This window comes from Hippoglossus hippoglossus, chromosome 15 (genome assembly GCF_009819705.1).
Source record: "Hippoglossus hippoglossus isolate fHipHip1 chromosome 15, fHipHip1.pri, whole genome shotgun sequence".
In the NCBI taxonomy this organism is placed as follows: Eukaryota; Metazoa; Chordata; class Actinopteri; order Pleuronectiformes; family Pleuronectidae; genus Hippoglossus; species Hippoglossus hippoglossus.
The window spans coordinates 16545680-16567656 of NC_047165.1; the positions used below are offsets into that span (position 1 = coordinate 16545680).

The 21977-nt window shown below is 44.0% G+C and overlaps 1 protein-coding gene across 1 annotated transcript; it reads left to right on the forward strand.

Moving 5' to 3' along the window:
* Positions 1–1253: 1253 nt before the first annotated feature.
* On the forward strand, positions 1254–20700 carry vit (vitrin). The gene is given in 25 exon segments (XM_034608915.1): positions 1254–1545; positions 6675–6765; positions 6950–7018; positions 8157–8313; positions 8409–8542; positions 8623–8700; positions 9096–9284; positions 9871–9915; positions 10342–10380; positions 10481–10531; positions 11443–11505; positions 12148–12210; positions 14256–14330; positions 14543–14608; positions 15030–15092; positions 15483–15545; positions 15776–15823; positions 16421–16486; positions 17217–17237; positions 17240–17269; positions 17272–17362; positions 17449–17552; positions 18384–18610; positions 19101–19614; positions 19972–20700. Coding segments are annotated over 24 exon segments (2469 nt in total). The 5' UTR covers positions 1254–1545; positions 6675–6731; the 3' UTR covers positions 20151–20700.
* The last annotated feature ends 1277 nt before the right edge of the window (positions 20701–21977 follow it).

Sequence of the window (21977 nt, forward strand, 5' to 3'; positions counted from 1 at the left end):
TTGAATCGTTGTAAAATGTAGAATTTAACTGCACAACAGCTGTTAGCAAAGACGACAGGGTCAGCAGCGCTTTGTAATTGATGATCCATGTTGCGTTCTGCACTGGCAGCTGAGGCTAATGCCGGGTGTTTTCTTCCACAAAGGGGGTCATGTGATAGGAGCCTAACAAATCAGCGAAGGCTACGTCGCAACAGAAAAGACCCAATGAGCAAGCGGTTGTGATTGTCTACTACATCATTGTTTCCATCATCTCTGTTTCTGCCCGTCCAGACTAAAATGCAGCCTCAGAGTTTTCAAACTAAAACGGGACCAGCAGCGTTTCCAAACTTCTCCAGTTTTGCAGCTCTAAAAGAGGAGTACTGGAGGCCAGGCGTATCCGGAGGAGCATAGAAACGAAAACGTAGACGTGTGGATGTAGCCTGAATGGGTCTATTTTTACTCAACACTGTGAAAACTCTCCCGACAGGCCATGTGTGAGATGATTTAGGACAACATCTTTCTGTTGACAAGCTTTCAAACTAATGTCACTGTTAAAAACACGATGAACAACCCTCAAATAGCAGCAGCTCTTTTTTCCTTTTCTGGCAACATCCCTGGGCAATTATCTTCTTGAGCCATGAAGGTTTTAATCTTTATAAAAAGTTCCTGAGGTGAGTTTTTCCTGGTTTCTGCAAAGACCATAATCACACACACAATGAGCTCTTTTACGGGATCCCTTAAGACCTTTAAATCAAAATGGCAGCTTCAGTCTAAACCATCCATACAACGGATCTTAGCAGTAGCTTGGGTGGCAATCTGCATAAACCAACAGGCTCTCCCTCTCTCTTCGTGTGTGTGTCTTTGTGCTCATGTACTGTATGCTACAGCGACACACAAACTCCAGAGTGACACTGGATGTGACTTGCAGTGTCTGTGTTTCCCAGACAGGTGTTGATTGGTTTGTTTGTTGGAAGAGGAGTGATTGCTGTGGTGAGAGTTCACACACTCCTTCCTTTTATTTCTCAGTCAGATGATGGGATGAGTGAGATGCAGAAAAGAAAATAAACACAGAATTGTTGCTCAGGTTTCCCTCCATTTGCACAAAAAGATGAAGCTCCAAAAGTCAATGTGAGGCAAATCGTCATCCTCCTGGGCATGCTCGAACCAAGGAAATATGTGTTGTTTTTTTTGCTGTCCTAGCGAAAAAAAATGTATCTGACAATCACACGCACACACACACCCTGAAAGATGCGTGCACTCCTCTGATGCAGGGTGCCAGCTCCCTGCATCCTCTCCTGATGGCCCCGGGTTACTGATCCTGCCCGGGTGAAGAGCTGAGAGGACTGAAGTGGGACGGGCAAAGAGAGGGGAAACTCTGGCCCCGTCCCGTCCTCCACTTTTAATGAGCGCTCCGATCATGCAGGAGTAAGAGTACCAGGTGGAGAAGCTCAGCGTTTCCACACACGCCCGCCGCAGTGAAAGAAGTGAGGTTTCGAGGGGGGGGGAATTACGCACGGAATTACCAGTTTTATTTGTGACGCCTGGAGGATTATTTGACTTTCGCAGGTAAATTCACCTTCGTTGTCTCAGGGACACGATGGTTTGGAGAAACAGCTCCACACGTGAACTGGGGATTTTGAGTTGGCTGCTGCGTTGTGTGAATGAATCATTCAGTTTTTATATCACGCGTAATTGCGCGTAATAAGTGCCTATATTTTTTATCCAAGCTGATTTTTAGTCTCAATAGTCAGAGCTGTGGTGAATTTCAGTGACCATTACAGGAGGTTTCTGCGTTTTTAATTTTCATTAACTTTGCTTTCCTTTGCACTTCATGGCTCTGGTTCATGTCAGCTTCGGACGTGAGGTTTGACATTCTGCCCAAATAAGCGCTCTGTTGCTCAAATTCAGCGCCTGTTTCACTTTCTGTTTATTTTCCTATTTCTTTTGGTAAACAACTCCTTCCTCCCTCCATCAGTGAGGTTTCCAGCTGAATGAAGTTGGCCTTGTCATAACCATTCATACCGTAGGCGGCTTCTAATGGCTCATTTAAAAAGACAAATCTGTGGGAAATGAAGCTGTCAGGTTGCCTGTGCCTTTATTTGAAAGGATCCATTTTGCCAGTGTGCTCACTCTGACATCTCTGTATGGTTTGACAGAGCCTGATTAAACTCAGGTGGTCTCTATACACTATGTCCATCTGCAGACTACACGCTCCAGCTTGCACCGAAGCCAGTGCCAAGAATTAAAGTAATTCAGCCTGTACTCTGCTCCATAAACAAACAATGTCCCAGCAGCAGCCCAAAAGGCTATTGAAGTGACCATGTAGAGACATGTTGGCTTCCCTGGGTCTGATCTCTCCAGTGGTTCTTTATCAAGTTGGCTCCTAAAAACACTTGGCACATCTCTCAAGCCTACCTTACGATTTTGACACCTGTGAATGCTGGGATTTAACACTCCCTGGCACAGGGTGTGTGTGGGTACTGTCTCCTTTCAGACGGGGCATCACTCAGAACCATGGTGGAATTAAGTCCTCAGCTGGTTATCATACTCAAATAATATCCGTCCCCTTTTGTGCTTTCCCTCGTTGTATTTTCACCACTCCAGACAAGGAATGTGAATGCGTGCTGCTGAACTGGAGACAGCTTGAAATACTGTCCTTGTGTTTTGCCTGAAGCTGCGTGTGCCACAAGTTCACCACATGGGACCAAAATAGAACGTTTTAAGGGTAAAATGTGAAATAATGCTAATGCCCGAATGCTTCCAAGCACTTTCACAACAATGGTGCACCAGTCACAGGTGTGTGTGGTCTGCCCCATGTTTTGAGAACCCACTGCGTGCTGGCCTTTGATATACAGCTAGTGTACATCCTGTTTGCATTAGAGCCACCGTCTAACTGTGATGCTCCTGCCAGGTGTGATTTCCATCCTGCATTATCAGATTTCTGCTGCTCTCTGCAATCTGCCTGCAGGAGCTGAAAATGTTAATTTCGTTGCAACAGCAGGTCTTTTTTTGTGCAACTCGGCCTTGTGTAATCTTGGTTAAGGTTGTTTTGTGTGTGTAATCCACATTTTAGAGAGAGGGTTGTCCAGAATTGAATTGCGTTTTTAATGCCTGAAACTATGTGACCTGTCTGAGCTGCTGGGCTCTCTACAAAAGCCTCTGCACAGAAACCCGCATCTTTGGAAGTGGCTGTCAAATGACCTTGATTTTTTTATTGTTGTACATGTTCTCATAGTTAACCGTCAGCACGTTGATGGTTTGTTTGATCGGTGTCCCCACCCTGCTGAAATTAGATGTTTGAGCATCTCAGTATGGTGAAAAATGTATAAATATAAAAACAGGCCAGCTGAGAATGCACTGAAGGGACAAGCTTCGCATGCCTTATCACAAGTTTAACACAGGTGTAGTCAAAATATACAACACCCACACAATAGGTGACCCATCCACCCACCCTGTCTGGGGTTTATGGTAGCGGGGAGTCTGAAAGGCCTCACATATCAGGGCTTTCTACAAAGCGTTCTGATCATGTGATGTGTGAAGCTATCTCAGATCTGCTGTTTGTTTTTGGTTCATTTAGCAATGTGTGTGTGTTTGTGTGTGTGTGTGTGTGTGTGTGTGTGTGTGTGTGTGTGTGTGTCGGTGTGTGTGTGTGTGTCGGTGTCGGTGTCTGGTGTGTGCATGTGTGCATGTGTGCATGTGTGCGTGTGTGTGTGTGTGTGTGTGTGTGTGTGTGTGTGTGTGTGTGTGTGTGTGTGTGCCCTCAGGATCTATTATCTACTGTACAGGAAACTCCCCACAGTGTTTGTCAAAGGATATCATTTGCCCTGCAATGCGTTTCATTTCTCGGAGAAGGAGGCGTTTAGAGAACAGGCTGGAAAATACAGATTCAGAGGTTTTTCTTTGCACATTTCAATTTCACCTACAGTGATGTCCCTCTTCTCTTAAGGGAATCTTTAGAGGAACAGCATCAGTATAAACACACTTATTTTCCTCTTTCTTTTCCTCTCAACATTGGTGGAGCCTGATGCTCACAGTTAAGATTTCCTCGCTGGTGAAAGACAGATCAGATTTGTTGTTTGCTTTATCCAGTGGAGCGCACTGACTCACCTCTCCACCGCTGCAGGTCTGTCTCCCGCAGAGTAGATGTACATATCTGTCCCGGCTTGTTCCCAACCTCAGATTTCTTTCCCCCGCGAGGACAAATTGTAGTCCTGAATGTGCAGCAGGGATCTACCTGCTTGTCAAAGCACAACGCTGTGGAAAAATCATGTCAGTGCTCATGAATGTCAGATAAAAATGTGGAGCTGCATCAGGGAAAGTCCTTTCACTGCCAACTGCAGCTATATTACTATTCACCTTAACATTATTTGTTACTTTTGCAGTGTTTATTCTTAAAGTTTTCCATAATTACCACACAACAGGAACCTGATGCTGTTTAAAACTACAATAGAGAGCTGCACATGGAAATGGCTGATAGAGATAACACCCAGAGATCTTGTTCATTTACATCACTACACAGTTGTGTTTACCAGCCTGACATGACTGTATACCAGGGCAGTGCAGGATGTTATTGTATAAGAGACCACTGGTTATTCTCTCTTCATATTTTTGAAGAATTGTTTGACATTTTGGGAGAAAGATTTTGCTTTCCTGTTGAGAGTCTGATGAAAAGATCAGGGAAACATCTACCTTCACTTTGTCCAAACATGACCATGAGCAACACGCCAGCAGGGAAGAAAGGGTTGTTTTTGTTGTTGTTCCAGAAAATAAGTCAAACATACGTTTTTACACGGTGGTTTCAGTACAGATTAAACAAACAAGATGTAACATGTTAATTACTGAACATTAGAGGTGCCGTCAGGGGGATTTCGACACCTTTGGACAGATTCAGAATTGATGTTTCACATTTGCTAATGTGCTGCTGGCTGTACCTGCATATTTACTGTACAGACCTTAGAGTTATGTTGAAATTCTTTTATCTAGAGAGTGAATAAGTGAACTCAATGTTTGTGTCAGTCAACAGAGTTAATTTATTTCTGAAATATTTGATTCTAAGTTACAATTACTGACAATAAAATTGCAATAAAGCCGCCATGAAGTGTTCCATTTCTGTGTTCTGCCTCCGCACCGGTGACAGCCGTGGCCAGAGGCATTCAAATTTTCAGGTTGTAAATCCGTCTGTTCCATTTACGTGAATGTAATACCTCAGGAACGCCTCCAGGGAATATCTTCCACTTTGGCACAAACATGCATATGACATGTTTTTGGTCACACATGAAGATTTCATACACTAATTATGACACAATTTCACACAACAGTAGTCATATTGAGGTAGGGCCTTTCCCTGCACCATGATTTACTCAGTGTGATTACAACCAGAGATCTACTAGTCACAAATAAGACAGGTGTGTAATTACGTGTTTTCAGTCGTCCTTCTTCATATTGCTAACAGGCTGTAAATGTCAGTCAGAGCTGCATCACATGTGACCCTGCCTCAGAGGTCGTGTATGATCACATGTTCCCACTTGATCAGATTGAACCTGCTGGTGTGTGGCGGCAGTGACAGACGTGACGCCGCCCTCGTGGGAGGTACAGCATTCCTCTGTTAACAGGGAGGCCTCAGTCATCACCTTCTCCGGGAGCGAGCTCCGTCCCAGCACCCTGGCGCGCAGCGGGGCCTGGGGTGGCTCTCACGAGTAGTCCACCCACCAGCCAGTGTAATAAGACGTGTGATTTAATACGGATAGTTATCACCAGGGCTGCCATCACGTCAACAGGTCTGGAGCGACATGTCGTCGACCCACTGGTGCTCTTGTTAATGCAGGCTTCGACTTTTAAATTGGAATGACAGACACAGAGAGAAATGCTGAGTCTACTGTAAACATTCAGTACTTCAAACTGGGACCCTGCTTGATGTGGTTGTGGGTGTCCAACAAAAGAAGCCGACACAGTTCTCCATTCCTGACTCATTAAGTGATTTCTGTGTGTGCTGGCTAATTGAGTCTGACTCCACAGATAGAGGAGGGAGGACTGGGTCTCAGAACCCAGATGTTCATTGTTTAGCTTCTGGAAAAAAGGTTAAGACTTTTTATAGCCAACAGCAACTGATCTGATCCTAGAAGTAGAGGAGGCAATACAAGGTATGAAAGAGGTTTTCAAAATAACGATAATAATAATTATAATAATAAATTATATTTTCCATCTTACAGGATATACATATATTGGAACATGACAGCATAGATTTTAACAGCATTTTATCTATCTATCTATCTATCTATCTATCTATCTATCTAACAGCACTGTTATTTCCCATAATTGATGTCCAAGTATGATATTATTCTACAAGAAATGAAATGAAATTGTGTAGTTAAATTAATATACATATGATAATATAAAAGATAATTATAAAAGTGATTATTTACTGTATTTGTAGCTTGTATAAATACAGAATTAGAAAACAAGCACCATAAGATTTTATAAAAATATTTAAAAAAAACTAAAATAAATTCTTCACATCCACTTCATGAGTCATTCAGCTCTTTGTGCAGGTCTATAGTCCATCTGCTGTGAATCCAGAAATCGCTGGAAAGCGTATCTCAGTGGCACAAGTTTATACTCACGTCAGACTTTACTTGAGGAAATTGGTTTCAGAAGATGATGATGAAATTCTGCTGCTCCTCCTCTCTCTCTCTAAGGTTGGGAGATTGTACACAGACACCCGGCTGACCTGCTCAACCAGCGCACCACCCATCATGATGAGAGCATCACTACCTGCCATCTGCCTCGGTGAGCGACCACTCTGTCTCTCTGCAGGAGGACGCTGCTTTTACATAAATAAATAATCATATTTCCCCAAAAATACTCCGGCTGCTACTGTATTTACCTCTGAATCTCTTTTCTGTCTGTTGCACACGATGATCATGACGTCTCTTTGTCTGATATTTATGTGAAACCCCCTCTGCCTCCCCAGCAGTTCTCCTCCTGTCCTGTGGTTGCTGGGCTAAGCCGAACGGATCAAAGAACAAGAAACCAAAGCAAGGTGACATCAGCAACTATCAGGCCTCTAATCTCCATCACTCCCAGTGCTTCTGTGTCCTCTGACTCTCTGCACTGCAGTCAACTCGCTTCAAAAAGGCTTCATAATGAAAAACATTACAGCATTTATTTATGGGCTGGAAACAAAAGTCATCTTATGATACAAAATTATGTTGAACAGCTGTTGAACACTTTCTGTGTCTGTTTGCACTCTTTAGAGTTAATTTATGTTAAAATTGGGCTGAGCTTGGTTGAAAAGTGAACGATTTTATGTATTATTATGATTTGTTATAGCAGCATGTCACTGATCCGGTTTTATTGTGAAGGAGTTCAAAAATTTGGACTGAAATCACTACCAGGCTGTTTGTTATAATGAATCTGCTGATTATTTGGTAAATTAATGAATAAAATACAAGTAAATAAAACAAACAGTCGGAATTTCCCGGAGCCCCAAAGGGATAAAACTAAATTGTTTGTTTTATCTGACAGACTATATCAGTATCAGTAGCTAATCTAGAGAGGGAACTTTTCATGGTTACGGTGTTTGTTTGTTTTTCTTTCTGTTAGTTAGCAGCATGACACAAAAACTACTCACTGATTAGCACCAATTGTGGGAGGATGTGGGATGGGTCATGGAAAACCCCATTAAACTTTGTTGTGGCTCTGGATCAGGGGGTGGACCCAGGATTTTTTTTTTCATTTTCGTTAACATTGTGAGATCTGTTTTTTTAAATAATAATATAATAACAATAAATGGATCTTGATGAAAAAAAACAGGCACATTTAGGGAACTGATATATACGAGTGTGTGAAATTTGGTGCAGCTTGATTAAATATAAGGGGACGGTTGGGCCTTGGTGGGGGTGTGGGCTCTGTTGTTAGTTTGTGAGCAGGATTATGCCAAGACACAAAAGTGATTTGCACCAAAGTTGGTGGACGGATGAGGCCAGATTCCTGAAAGAACTTATTACATTTTGATGCCAATAAGGGGCTGATCCAGGAATTTATTTTTAATTTCTTTAAACATTTTATGACAAATAAATCTTTTTTTTTTTCTTTTGTATTTCTATAATAAGAATGGAATCTTGACCTGTATAAAATTCTGTCTTTAACCATATTGCTCTCCCTCCTCCTCCCTCCAGTTGTTCCAGACATAGAGTGTGATGTCAGAGCGGGAAAGATCAACCTCCCAGAGTTCATAGCCAAGTGTCCTGCACAGTGTAAAGAGACAAAGCAGCAAGTCTACGGGACGGGGGTGTTCGCCTCCATCTCCAGCATCTGCAATGCAGCCATCCACAAGTAAACAGGGGGGCAATGAACGTGAAGCAAAGTTTGTGTGAGGGACAGAACTGACCACTAATCATTATAGCTGATTTAAATGTTTGCGTCCACAGCGGCGTCATCACCAACTCAGGAGGAAAGGTGATCGTGAGGAAGATGGCCGGCCAGAACATTTACAAAGGCAGCAACTCCAACGGGGTGCGCTCTCTGTCTCTACCAAAGTGGAGGGAGTCGTTTGTTGTCTCAGGTAATAAACAAGCAAACAACATTGATCGTAGCTCTGTAGAATAAACCCTCCCGCCAACAGATGGCTCTGTTGTGTTTCAGTGGGGAAACCGAAGAAGGGAGTCATCTACCCGTCAACTCTGGACTATGTCCCTTCAAGACCAACCTACGTGAAGACAAGTGAGAGGAGGGTCATTTCTACACTCTGATATTAATCTTTAATGTGATTATGAGTTTAGGTGCAGGGCCTTTATTTTGTCAATGAGAGGGTTGATAGATGCTGAATGTTTCACAAACTGATTAGGACTGATTTGGGGATTTTCAAAATCAAGAGATTGTTTCTTGAGACTTGTTTCACACTGAAATAGTTCCCAGACTTAGACATGCAGAGGCCACCAGATCGGGGATTTCCGGGACAAACAGTTACTCGATAGACGTCCCTGTGCATGTTGAACTTCGCTCAGGTTGAGTGAGGAGTCGGAGCTCTGCAGTCATGGTGGAGAATGTCAAGAATGCTCTTCCTCCCTACGCATCCATCTACTACACGACCGCCTCCATCTGTCGTCTCCTCGCAGGTCAGAAGGAGGCCAAATCCCCTGCGACCGCCACGCCGCTGTCGACCACACCTGAACCCACCACGACTACAACACCTGAACCCACTACCACCACCACACAGGCTCCGACCACCACCACCACCACAACACCTCCGCCACCACCCACCACTACCAAAGCTCGAGCTGCTGTGCACAAAGTCAGGGATGCAGGTACAAAAACCCACCTCACCCACATGTCGTTGTTGCATACATACAACAAGCTAACTCTTTCTCCTAAATCAATGGATCCATGTATGACATGTGGAGGATTGTGTATTTACTCGGATGCAGTAGGCTGTTAAGGATCCAGTAAAACCAATCCACGCAGAAGATCCACTGCAGCCCGTGTGCCGTCTGTAGCTGAGATCAAACTAACAACTTTAGCTGCTTTTAACTGGAATCAGAGTGATGAAAACTAATGTTTGGGGCTGGTAATTACAAGTCACGGCTGCAATTCCAACAAATTACCGCTGGTCCTTGAGTTGGCACCCTGCTGTTCAGGTGATCACCAGACCTTTGATCGTTTTTATGAGACAAAAACGTTATCAGGCGGTAATCGCTGCGAGTCATTTGCCCCGTTTTGGATAGAAACACAGCGACAGAGGGTAGACAATGCCGCAGTATCTCAAAGGTATGTGTGTAAATGAAATGGGCTGTGTGCCAGACAACCTCCCAACCATTTCTGTCTCCTTCATTTTCTGAAACATTATCTCTCTCGTCTCCATATTGGCGCCCCATCTGTCTTTCTTCTATCTAGGCAGCAGTCACCCGTACCTTGCCTCTGTGGCAGCGGCAAGTTCAAGTAAGTGGAGCAAAGCAAATGGGGGTCAACATTGTAGGGTTTTTTTTGGTGGCATGAAGTGGTGCTGTGGTGTTGGTTAACATCAGGGTGGGCAGGAATATGAGTTTACCTGAAGCATGGGGTGTTTACTTCACTTCAGGCTTTTGAGATAGGCATCGGGATTTATTACGTTTTCTGTGTTTAAAGTTATCGTTGGTCCTGAATCAAAGCAAGTTTGTCAATATCAAAGGAACAACTTGTGTATTTTAAGTGAAATCAGTTCAGTTCACTTGTTTTAAGCTAAAAACTTAAAACAGTAGGACCATGACCTGGGATATAAGCAGATGCTTGAACAAGAACTATTGAAGTTAGTATTTCTGTAGCTTATTTAAATGTCACCAACGATTATCTTTTCTAAATTTGCCCCACATTGTGTGATTGGTATAGGGAAGACACAAATCAGTCAAGGAAAGAGTCCCGGCCAAGGTATGTCGATCCTCTCACTGATTCTGCAGCTCATGGAAAAATTCCTTTACACCAAAATACAGCGATTCAAGTTGAACTTAACAATGGCATTTCTTCAAAGTATTCAGAGGAGGTGTCTATCCGAATAGATTTCCACAGCGTACCAGTGCAGGTAAACCAAGCTTTAATCTCCCTGTGTCTTTTTTCATTCTACCTTTTCATAGACTGAAATTGACTCCACATGTACTTTATCTTTTTTTTTCTTCTTTCTGTACTGATACACTTAAACTCTGCATGGCGTCTCTGTTCTGTCTCTGCGCAGCTGCTTTAAACACTGCTAACAGTAGAAGGAAGAAGCACTTTCTGTGTTGTTACTGTCAAATTCACTGAAATACAGGATTCAACTACTGTATGTTCACTCTGTGTTAGCAAAGCATTTATTACCTCTGGCAAGGAGGTTATGTTTTCATATGTGTTTGTTGGTTCGCAGGATTATGCAAAAGTTACTCAACAGATTAGCATGAAACTTGATGGAGGAATTAAATACTCTTTGAGAAACCAAGCAACATTTAAAAAAATTCTAGCAACGTTAAAGTGAAATTTCTTTCCTGGACCTTCCCCCTGATCATTCAGATGAGTAGTTTTTGTGTAATCCTACTAACAAACAAACAAATGCAGATGAAATTATAACTTCCTTGGCAGAGGTAATGAACTGGGAATATTTTTTTCCTCTAAACTATTAGTCCTCATGTTATATTATTTTGCCTGTTTAGTCAATATCACAATTAATGTAAAGGAGAAACCTGTTAATCTTAATTCAGGCACTGATCACATTTGCTCTACAGATCTGATTCACAGTTTCACTCTAAATATATATATGTTCTTCAATCATTACAAAGAGAGGACATCATATCGTTACTGTGAAATGTGTCAAAGTCATCATAAAGGCTTTGCCATCATATATTTATAAATAATAAATTCATAGATTTAAACTATATTAGTCTTTAATGTGCAGCTGAAGATGAACTGAATGTTATTTGATGTTTTCTCATCGTGTCATCGTTCCCCAAACTCTGGTCCCAGGTCTGCGCAGACAAGAGGCAGGGTCAGCTATCAGGAGACAGCTATCTTCTCCAGTCGGCCCAGGTCAGCCTCATCAACAAGACACACACACACACACACACACACACACACACACACACACACACACACACACACACAACACACACACACACACACACACACACACACACACACACACACACACCACACACACACACACACACACACAGAGTTACAAACAGGCAGACAAGGTGGGACTGACAGGGAATGTGGGTCAAGGGCAGAAGGGGAGGTAGATGTCTTTGTTGGAACAAGAATCCAGGAGACGTAGGCTGCTGTAAGTCTGACCCTCATGTCCACACCCATAAGCCCCTGCGATCCCAAACCCCGGGGTCACCCCTAATCCACTCCATCAAGCATCTCCGCTAACATTCCTTTGACGATGGCCGCTGCTCTCTGTCATCAGGCACATCCTCTCATTCATGTTTTCATTTTCCAAGATGAAACGAGGCAAGCGAAGCTGACTTAAGGCCTGTAAATATTCCCGGCATATATCCCTTTTGTTTTTGATATCATGCTGCGGTGAAATTGCCTTCAGCTTTGCTCAAAGCGAAACAGCTGGGCTTGTGGATGGAGCCCTCCTGAGACCTGAAGCTCTCTTTTGTCCCCCTTCTCCCTCCTTTTCCTCTCTGCTCCTATCTGCCTGTTTCTCATTGCTACAAACAGCTTTTAACAGGGTTCAGCCAGCCCAACCCGAGCGGACTCCAACCATGAGCCAGTCCAACCCCAGTAAGTATCTCCAGATCCTGACACGAGAATCTTTAAAGGGCGAAGGCAGGCACACACACACTGACGTGGACATTTTGATGGGTCTGATCAAACGGCTGCAAAACCTTGGTGGAAATGTTATATCAAGCTGCACTAATGTTTACCCTCTGTGGGGATGCTGTGTTTCAATGCATAGCCAGTCTTCTATAAAAACGACGGGCGGGAACACAAGCTGATACTCGACTTTCACTGTACCGGGCAGTGAAATCGGGCAGTAAGTACATAGATATGCCTCAAAGATGAGTGATGATGTGGTTGTCCTGCATTCATCTTGTACCATATCTCTAGGATGTGTGAGACGATAATGAGCCCTGGACTATCTCCTTCAGATAAGACCACGATGAGAAACCTGCTCTGTCAGTACTGTAATAGCATCTTATGACAGATCCCATCTGGTCTGGCCTCTTCGCCTCCCTTGTAAGTGCTTGGAGAGAGGGAAAGTGAGATGAAAGCAGCAGCAAGCAGCAGCAAGTGGCCCTGTGCTGATCCCAGAGAGAGAGACGCCGGATCTGGTCCACAGCGCTGCAGGATCTGGGTCCACTCTGCAGCCTGTCAGGAATAGAAAGCTCTCTCGCCATTCAAACCAGGCGAGGTTTGGCCCACTGAGGAATGCGCTCCTGTTTTTGCTTCCCTGGAATGCAAAACCATGGATCCCTATAATAAGACAGCACTATATCTATTTAAATGATGGATACTTGCAGTAAAATGCAGTGTGAGCCGTTTCCAGTCAGGGCATCATTTATCTGACCAGCTTGTGACTGTAGAAACACATGTTACAGAAGAGAAGGGAGAACAGCTTTTAGATAATAATGGGATGTTTTATTGATCCCCTTAGAGAAATTCTTTATGCTTGAGGTCAGAGGTCAGAGGCCAGGATCAGTTACACAGCAGCGCCCCTGGAGCCGGCAGCTCTTCAGTGTCTTTCTCAAGGACACTGCAGCCGGGCGGGTGGATGCTCGGAGACGTTAGAGGTCTGAACTCTGATTTATGAGTTGAAGGGGTCTTCTCCCCAGTCACTCTGCCACCCGGCGGCCAAGAACAGATGTTTAATTTTATTGCTCAGCCTTCTGGAAATGTTACGATCCAGTTTAGCCTTGCTTTTGTTGTGAGATGTGACTACTCGACAACCACAAGAGATCCACTTGTTTGTGTGTTTTACAGACACTCCCTCAGACATATTGTAGCCTGAGTTACAACTCGAGGTGAGGATCATATCCCTGATCCCAGTCTGACCTTGTGGCCGAGGTGAACAGTGGCTATGACCTGAGAGTTAAACTGAATCCTTTTTAAAGCACCTGTTTCATCAGAAAGAGCAACATTGCTGTCTGCTCTACAGCGCTGGGTCTTTGACCAGCATCAGATAAGACTAATCTCTGCGTCCCGCTATCTACACTGTCCCTGGTTTGACACCAGCTTTAGAATAATACTCCCACGCTCCACTGGGCTGCTGGCTGGGCTCTCCCGGCCCGACCCAGTCAAAAGCACTGGCTGCCACTGGATGGGAACCTTAGAGCCCGGGCTGGGTGTTTTTGTAAGCTACACCGCAGGGAGGGGTCAGCCGAAGTGTGTTGTCATGGCTCAGTTAGTTTAGGATGGATGAGATGCACTGTTATGGTCCTCTCAGCTGTGCAGGCTTCTACAGTTCAGGTGCAACCTGTAGCCATGCAAGAGTCTAATTGATTAAACTGCCAGCCACGTCGAAGTAAAACTTTGAGTCCATGCGAACAAGTTGTGATGCCAGGAGCAGCACATGGAGAACTCAAAACAAATGAGAAACACATTTACATAGGTTTCCCTCGTCCCCTTGTCTCTAGCCTGCAGGTAGAAAGAGAAAGGCTCAACTGAAAGAACCTTTAGCCGCTTAGTGACTGTCTCTGAGTGACAGACTGTACGTGTGGTGTCTGAATGCCGCGTGCATACCCCACTAACAATGTGGCGGGTTTAGTGGAGGTCACAGGCACTATTCTCCTGAGCACCAGCTTTTCTAATCTTCCCACTCTGCACAGCTTTTCCCAGAAGGGATTGGGCGGCCCCCTCCCTTCCTCGTCCCGATTGGTTCCCTGGAGCACGACGTCCATCAGGTATCAAAGAAATGGTCTTCGTTCTTTAGCAAATCTTAAACGCAGGGGTTTTGACAAATGCTCAACAAACTATCTGTGATAAATGTTGTGATTTATTAATCCAGTGCCAACAGTAACATTTTATAGTTGTCACCTACAGTCAAAATGATCAGGGCTACATTAAAACCTTGAATGTAACCCTGATGCCTCCACCTTCTCTGCTGTACGTTCAGATGTTAGCTTTGCAGCTCCAGACTCAGGATACACATGGAGCGAGACTGACACACCTGAGACCGGCGGTAAGTCGACCTCCCTCTGGGACTGCACGTGACAGTTTGGTGTGTGCTGCCCCCACTCACTGTGGCAGGGTACTACACTCTGTCTCCATTTAAGTTGCATGTGCATGTCTTTGTGACTGATACAGTTTGGTATCTGCCAAACGTGTACTGTGTGTGTTGAATTGGCTCCACATGTAAGTACATGCAGTGTCTCTCAGGCGTTTACATGCCATCTGCCTGCCATGTGAGAAACTCTTGTAGATGGCATGTGAGAGATGAGAGAGACTCAGCGAGGTGATGATTGTGCACAAAGCCGTGGTTTTCACTGGTGTGGGATTGGTTGGGGGGAACTTGTGACCAATCACAACCATGGAAATGTGTGCTTTTTCTGTCTGAAGTTCATTGTAGGAACACTAACAGGTTTCAAAACCTCCTCCTCTAGCTCGGGATCACAGGCCTGATATCTCAGAGTATGAGCGCTGGTATTATAACTTTGGACCGCACCGTAAGTGTTCTTCTATTGTCTTTTCTGGGAACTAACAAGTCCTGTGGATTATGTTGAAATGTCAATGTTTTCTTTCAGTCATGCCCACTGTTTATGCTATTCCTCTTTCATTTGGGGTTTAAATTAATTGGGTTGTGTCATTGTCTTTTGTACTTTTGGTTTGAAATATCCATTAGTGTTTCTTTAATTATTGTTGTAACACCTGTAACCTGTGAAAGAAGTAATCTATGCCTGAGCGGCTGAGCCATTGCCAGCTGCACCACAGAAATACTGCCACACATCCAATAAACACAATGTAGAGTCGATGGGAATCGGCTGTAATTCCATGATGTCTTTACATTTGTTTCACATGTGTCTGTCATCACTGACTGATCCTGTCGTAACTTTTAGCTCCACGATCCACTGACTCAGATGTTAACCATAAGACGCCAGTGGATGCGACCCATACTCGAGGTGAGCAGTGGTTACCATGGCTACAAACATCTGTTTCTATGAAGTGTTAGGTGTTGGCCCGGACACAATTCTTCTCTTCAGTAAAGTTCTAATTCTGAGTATTGCAACATTTTCAATTTATCACAAAAGAAATCTACCTTTTTAGCATAGCTGCCATGGTGAGTGTTGTTGTTAGTTGAGGTACTTGCGAAATTTGCTAACGTCGAGCTTGTATGATATCATCTATGCAGTGGAGCCAGTGGATGCCTGGAAACCAGAAGCAAACATTTATGAATCAGGTAAGATAGTCTGTGCTGCAACACGCTCCTCCTCCTCTTCTTCCTTTTCTCTGGCTCCAATACGACTCACTTTGCCAGTAACTCCCCATGTCTGACTGTAAGTACAAACCAAACCGAGGCCGCCCAAGCAAAAGAATCTGGGTTTTCTGCTCAGCCTGTAATTGAAGGGATTTTGCAGTCAAAGTCAAATGGCATGGTTGCCTGCGGATAAAATCATTTCCTGTTTGGCACCGTTTCACCACAACAAAAAACTGGTTTTGTTTTGGATCTTTGTAAAGTGGGCAGCTGCAAATCTAACGTGTACATTTTAACAGTCAAACTTTCAGGTTGTTTCTGCCAGAGTTGACCTTTTCTCCTGGTTTGTAGTAGTTGAAAATTGGAAGTTGGCCTTAGATGGTGAAAAAGCTGTTGGTGAGATGATACACAAGCATCATCTCACCAACAGCTTGACACAAGTCAATGATCGTTCATTTTCATTTTTCGGGGAACTATCCCTTTTAAGGGCACAAACAGTCGAGTGAAATTTATAAAAATGTATTCTCCATATTATGAGATTAAGAGTAAATCTCTTTTAAAGATGTGTTTCTTAATTTTCAGGATTCGGCACAAGGGAGCAAGAACCTGCACCAAGAGCCCCTGAGCCTGCGCCACAGGGAGACCCAAGTAGGTCCCACATGCATCACATGCAAGCTGCCATGTGTGAAATTAATATTTGGCTATTGCAATTTTTACCTCTGCCAGGGAGGGTATGTTTTCATCAGCCTTTCTTTGTTAGTTAGCAGGATTACCATAAAACTGAAGGATGTGATATGGGTCAGAAAAGAACCTTTATTTTTTACTTCCTTTAACATTTTCTCAAGAGAATAATTCATAGATCTTGATGAAAAAAATCTGACATGTTTAGGGGATCAGTTTTTAAAAGTGGGTGCAATTTGGTGTGATCCAGATCTAGTGAATTTAAATGTGGTTTCATAAGAGCCCTGTGTCAGAGGTAAGCACTGTAATGATTGACATTCTAGTTAAAGGAGTCATTGCCTTAGGGTTTGATAATCCCTGTGAGGTCATTAAAGTGTCCCCATGGCAAGATCTCTGACAAAGATACCCTGTAATTATTTATTCCTGTAAACAAATGGGTTTACGTTCAGTGTTTCCCATCGAACACAATGTGTGTATCCTTTTGGTCTAACAAATGGTACTGAATGTATTTGATGCATTGATTGCATGAGTTTTCAAAAATCAGTGGAAGAGCCTGAAGCTGTTGGCGACATGTGTGTCATATCACCCATGTGCTTGTGTGCATGCATACAAAAAACAGGGGCCCACTGGGGCAAACCTGGCTCATGCATTACTCACTGAAACTGCTGTGACCTTCTGGTGTGTCCTGTTCCTGCAGACTGTAAGGTGGACCTGGTCTTCTGATGGACGGCAGCTGGAGCATCGGGAAGCGGCGTTTAAGATCCAGAAGGACTTCCTGGCTGAGGTGGCTCAGACCATCAACGTGGGCGTAAATGGACCCATGATGGGCCTCATCCAATACGGGTAACCTGCCTTCCCTTGTCGTGTTATTACTTACCATTGATAGATGAGGAAAAGATAATGTGATTGCCTTATGTCTTTGTCTGAAGAGACGACCCCGTGACGGAGATCAGTCTGAAGTCTCACTCCAACTCCAGAGAGCTGAGGTCGGCCGTAGATAAGATTGTTCAGAAAGGAGGCCTCTCAAATGTGGGTGAGTAACCGGCTGTTAGGCTGCCAGCTGCAGTAAATGCCTACAGACACAAGTGTGAAAGTGAAAGGGCTGCAGTTATCACGTTGGTTTACTACCCAGGCACATTTTCGCATGCAAGGATAGAATTAAGTCTAAATTTGCTGCGAGACGCTGCTGGATAAATTACAGTCCTGCTCCCGTAAGTCATGTTTTTCCTACTGCTCTGACCAAAAAGCTTTTGGCTTCACCAGCCCGGGGGGGTGAAGCCTGCTCTGGTCGGTGCGTCAGCGTGCACCCACTGTCTTTATAACTTGCTAACTATTGCATGTTGATACAAATATGGGTTATTTGGGTAGGAAGTGCTCTCTAATCAGAAAACAATGCGAGCGGATGTAAAAGCATCTACGGAGTCCTCCCTGGTGCCCGCATTGTTCAAACCACTAACAAGACTAAATGATAGGATATCACAGTTTGAGTGATAGAATAAAGCGATGCACTCACAATAGAGATGTGTGTATTTTTGTGTACTAAATACACAGGGTGCTATGTTAAGGTTTTCTTGGCAAACAGGATTTTTTATAGAAGGATGCTTTTTTACATTTTGGTCAGGACAGCTCCCTAAAAAATATTTTTTTACATAATGGACACATATGAACAGTATTTATTTTAACAGTAAGTATTTTTTTGTTTCATTTGATTCTCAACAGTATCTATGTATTTTAATTCATGTGATGAGTAAAGACTTTGTGAATCACAGATTAGTTTGATTCGATAGATTCATGCCTCCGTTTCCACTATTTGCCTTTTCATGCAGTTTAACCGTCTCTCTGCTGCCCTCTGGTGTCCCAACAGGAAAGGCCCTCTCCTACATCAACAAGCAGTACTTCAGTGATGTCAATGGAAACCGTGGAGCGGCCCCCAACGTGGCCGTGGTGCTGGTGGACGGCTGGCCCACAGACAAGGTGGAGGAGGCCTCTCGTCACGCCCGGGAGTCGGGCATCAACATATTCTTTGTCACCATCGAGGGCGCCGACGACAATGAGAAGCAAAACCTGGTCGAGGCCAACTTCGTTGACAAGGTGGAGTATGGTCAGAGTGCTGGCTGTTGCCCTCCTGAATCGCTTGCTGATCCAGTTGCTGCCCTTCTCGGACTCATGACTCAGCTGAATCTGAAAAACACACGACACATATTCCATGTGATGTTAAATTATGACCACTGCACATAAGCATCCATAAATCTGGCTTGAAATCATAGGGAAAAGGTGGCACAATAATAAACCAGAACTTGCCTGAAAATCAACATGTATATTATATAGGTAATCACCAGTATCACAGTAATGCAGTGATGGTTGTCTGTATTTCTTTGGGTACAGTGCAGACTAGAATGGCAGTCAGAAGTAGAAAGGCTCAACGGGCCCCTGAAATTCTCCACCAAACCCGTCATGTTCATCTGAAACTATGAAACCACATTTAAATCCACTAGATCCAGATTTGAATGTGTCCGAGAGGTTTGTCAGTGCTTCAGTCAAACATACCGGTTTGAAACTCACTTTGTCCTGCACCCCACAGGCCGTGTGTCGGACAAACGGCTTCTACTCCCTGCCTGTGACCAGCTGGTTCGCCCTGAGGAAGGCCGTGCAGCCCCTGGTGAAGAGAGTGTGTGACACGGACCGCCTGATGTGCAGCAAGACCTGCCTCAACGCCAACGACATCGCCTTTGTCATAGACGGCTCCAGCAGCGTGGGGACAGGCAACTTCCGCACGGTGCTGCAGTTCGTGGCCAACGTCACACGGGAGTTTGAGATCTCCGACACGGACACGCGGGTCGGAGCTGTGCAGTACACCTACGAGCAGAGGCTGGAGTTCGCCTTCGGCCAGTACAACAACAAGGGCGAGTTGCTGAACGCCATTAAACGCATCAACTACTGGAGCGGTGGGACCAGCACCGGTGCCGCCATCACCTACGCCGCAGAGCAGCTCTTCAGCAAATCCAAACCCAACAAACGCAAGATCATGATCGTCATTACAGATGGCCGCTCCTATGATGACGTCAGGGCGCCTGCACTGGCTGTCCATCGCCAAGGTCAGAGGTTAACCACAACAGAATCTGAAAAAGAATAAGAGATATGGTCAATACATATCAACTTCACTCAGTCAAGTAAAAATAACAAATGATCATATTCTGAAAAGATTTTTTTTGACTACTTAACTCTTTACAACTTTAGGATTAACACTTTGACCCAGAATCAACAATGCAATTATACAAAAAGGTTGTTAAGTGTGTGTTTGTGTGTGTCGGTTAACAGTGAGGTGTCATGCAGCTGTGACAAACACATGTGAGGCCTGTGTATTTGTGGGTGTGTGCGTGTGTGTGTGTGTGTGTGTGTGTGTGTGTGTGTGTGTGTGTGTGTGTAATCCTCTGTCCCGCCCTGTGATGCAGGTGTGATCGCCTACTCCATCGGCATCGCCTGGGCCGCCCAGGACGAGCTGGAGTACATCGCCACGGACCCCGACAAGGAGCACTCCTTCTTTGTGGACGAGTTCGACAACCTCTACAAGTTTGTGTCCAAGATCATAAACAACATCTGCCAGGAGTTCAACTCACAGCCCAGGAACTGAGGACGGACGCACGGGCGGGTGTTAAGAGGGACGTCCCGATCATGGGCCTGACAGGACGCTGATTGTAAATTTACTCACTCTGTTGCCCAGATGGTGGAGCTGGATTGGCTGCAGCTCCCCCATGGTTTGAACTGGGAGGGGATAGGTTTCGAATTTAGGTGAGGATTGTGTGTTTTGGTCGAAAACAAATCTTAAAGTGAATCAGCATTTGGTCCCAAACGGTGCTAAAAAGTAAAGACACAGTGACATCGTAACATCTCATGTGGTCCCAGTTGTTCTCTCTCGGTGCCTTTAAGGAACAGGATTCCTGAACGTTTAAAATGACGGTACCACTCTTTAACGAGACACCTTTTATAATAGGTCTGTAAGTTGTTCTCTTTTACCTCAGTAAATAGATTTCTAATGCTCTGACGGTCAATAATAAATCATTTATATGGTGTCATTCCCCATTTAGCATGAAACTCAGACTTATCATGCAAACCCTCAATGTAGTGTTTGACCTTTGACCCTCTGGAGAGAAGCTGCAGAACATCTGGAACAAAATTCATCTGTCAACAACTGCTGAAAGGATTTAATTTTCTCAAATGTCAACAAACGATGTATATTCAATAATAAAGTCCTCATGAACAACTTACAGACCCCTCATAGCGGGTGCCGTATAAAGAAGTGGTACCAGACTAACAGAAGCTGCCTAAGTGGGACATGGTGCTTGCAGAGAAATGTAGACTTTAAAGCATGCCTAGCACTTCCTCTTCTGGCTTAACATACTTCATAAACTTAATAATACGGTGCTTTTTATACACTTCTCTGTGAAGAGGATATTCTTTCTTAGAAATGGTGCATTTTGATCTTCCTAAGAGGAGAGACTTGTTAGTAGGGACATTGTTAAAGTTCCTCTGTACGACATTGATGCTGATATACGAGTGGCAGGTGAGAAGGAGGCTCTTGTGAGTCGGCAACATGGAGCGAGGAAGTGGACCCGTGCGAGCGGTGAGGAGAGAGGAGCTTGTATATCTTTGTGCGGAGCGACGGCAGATTGAACGCCATCCATCCCGTCACTCTTTGTTTTCTAATCGTGTGGCTGCTTCTAACATCGCAGGCGTTTCTCTTTTGTTTGAAGAGTATTTATGATTTTCTCTGTCGTGTCCTGTTTGTACATATGCATATTAAAAGCCTTTCGCTATTAATGTTCAGATAATTGATCAATGTTTTTTTTTGCAATTTTTAATAAAATAAAGAAAATGAAGAGAAATTAAAGTGGCTGTTTTCCTCCTGAATCTTTTGTTGACGACACACAGACACGACACATATTTTTCCGATTCAGTGCGACGTTCACAGGATAAAATTCTATGATGACCATTGCAAATAGTCGGCCATTAATCTGCCTAGAAAATAAAGGGAAAGAGGTGCATCATAATACACAAGACCTGGCCTGAGAATCAATACATATTGATCAGTGTCAAAGTAATGCAAGGGCAGTGCTCTTACATTCTGTACTAAACCACTCACTTTCGTTTGGACATTGTTATAAAACTATTAAAAGATGCAACTGTTGATTCCCTACAGAATCCACATTATCTCAGCAACATTTTGGTGGTAGTTAAAGGCTTTTTGTTACTGTACAGCAGCGTAAAAAGCCTATACCCCTTTTTTTATTTATTTGGATCGGTACCAAATTATACACACTGATATATCATAGATTTTTATCATCTAGAGCCATGCATTATTCCATCAGAAATTGGTGGAATCCTCTTGATAAAAAAGATCATGGATGCATCTTTTTGTCCTGATCCTCACCAAAACTGTGTGGGTTCTTTCTTGGACCAT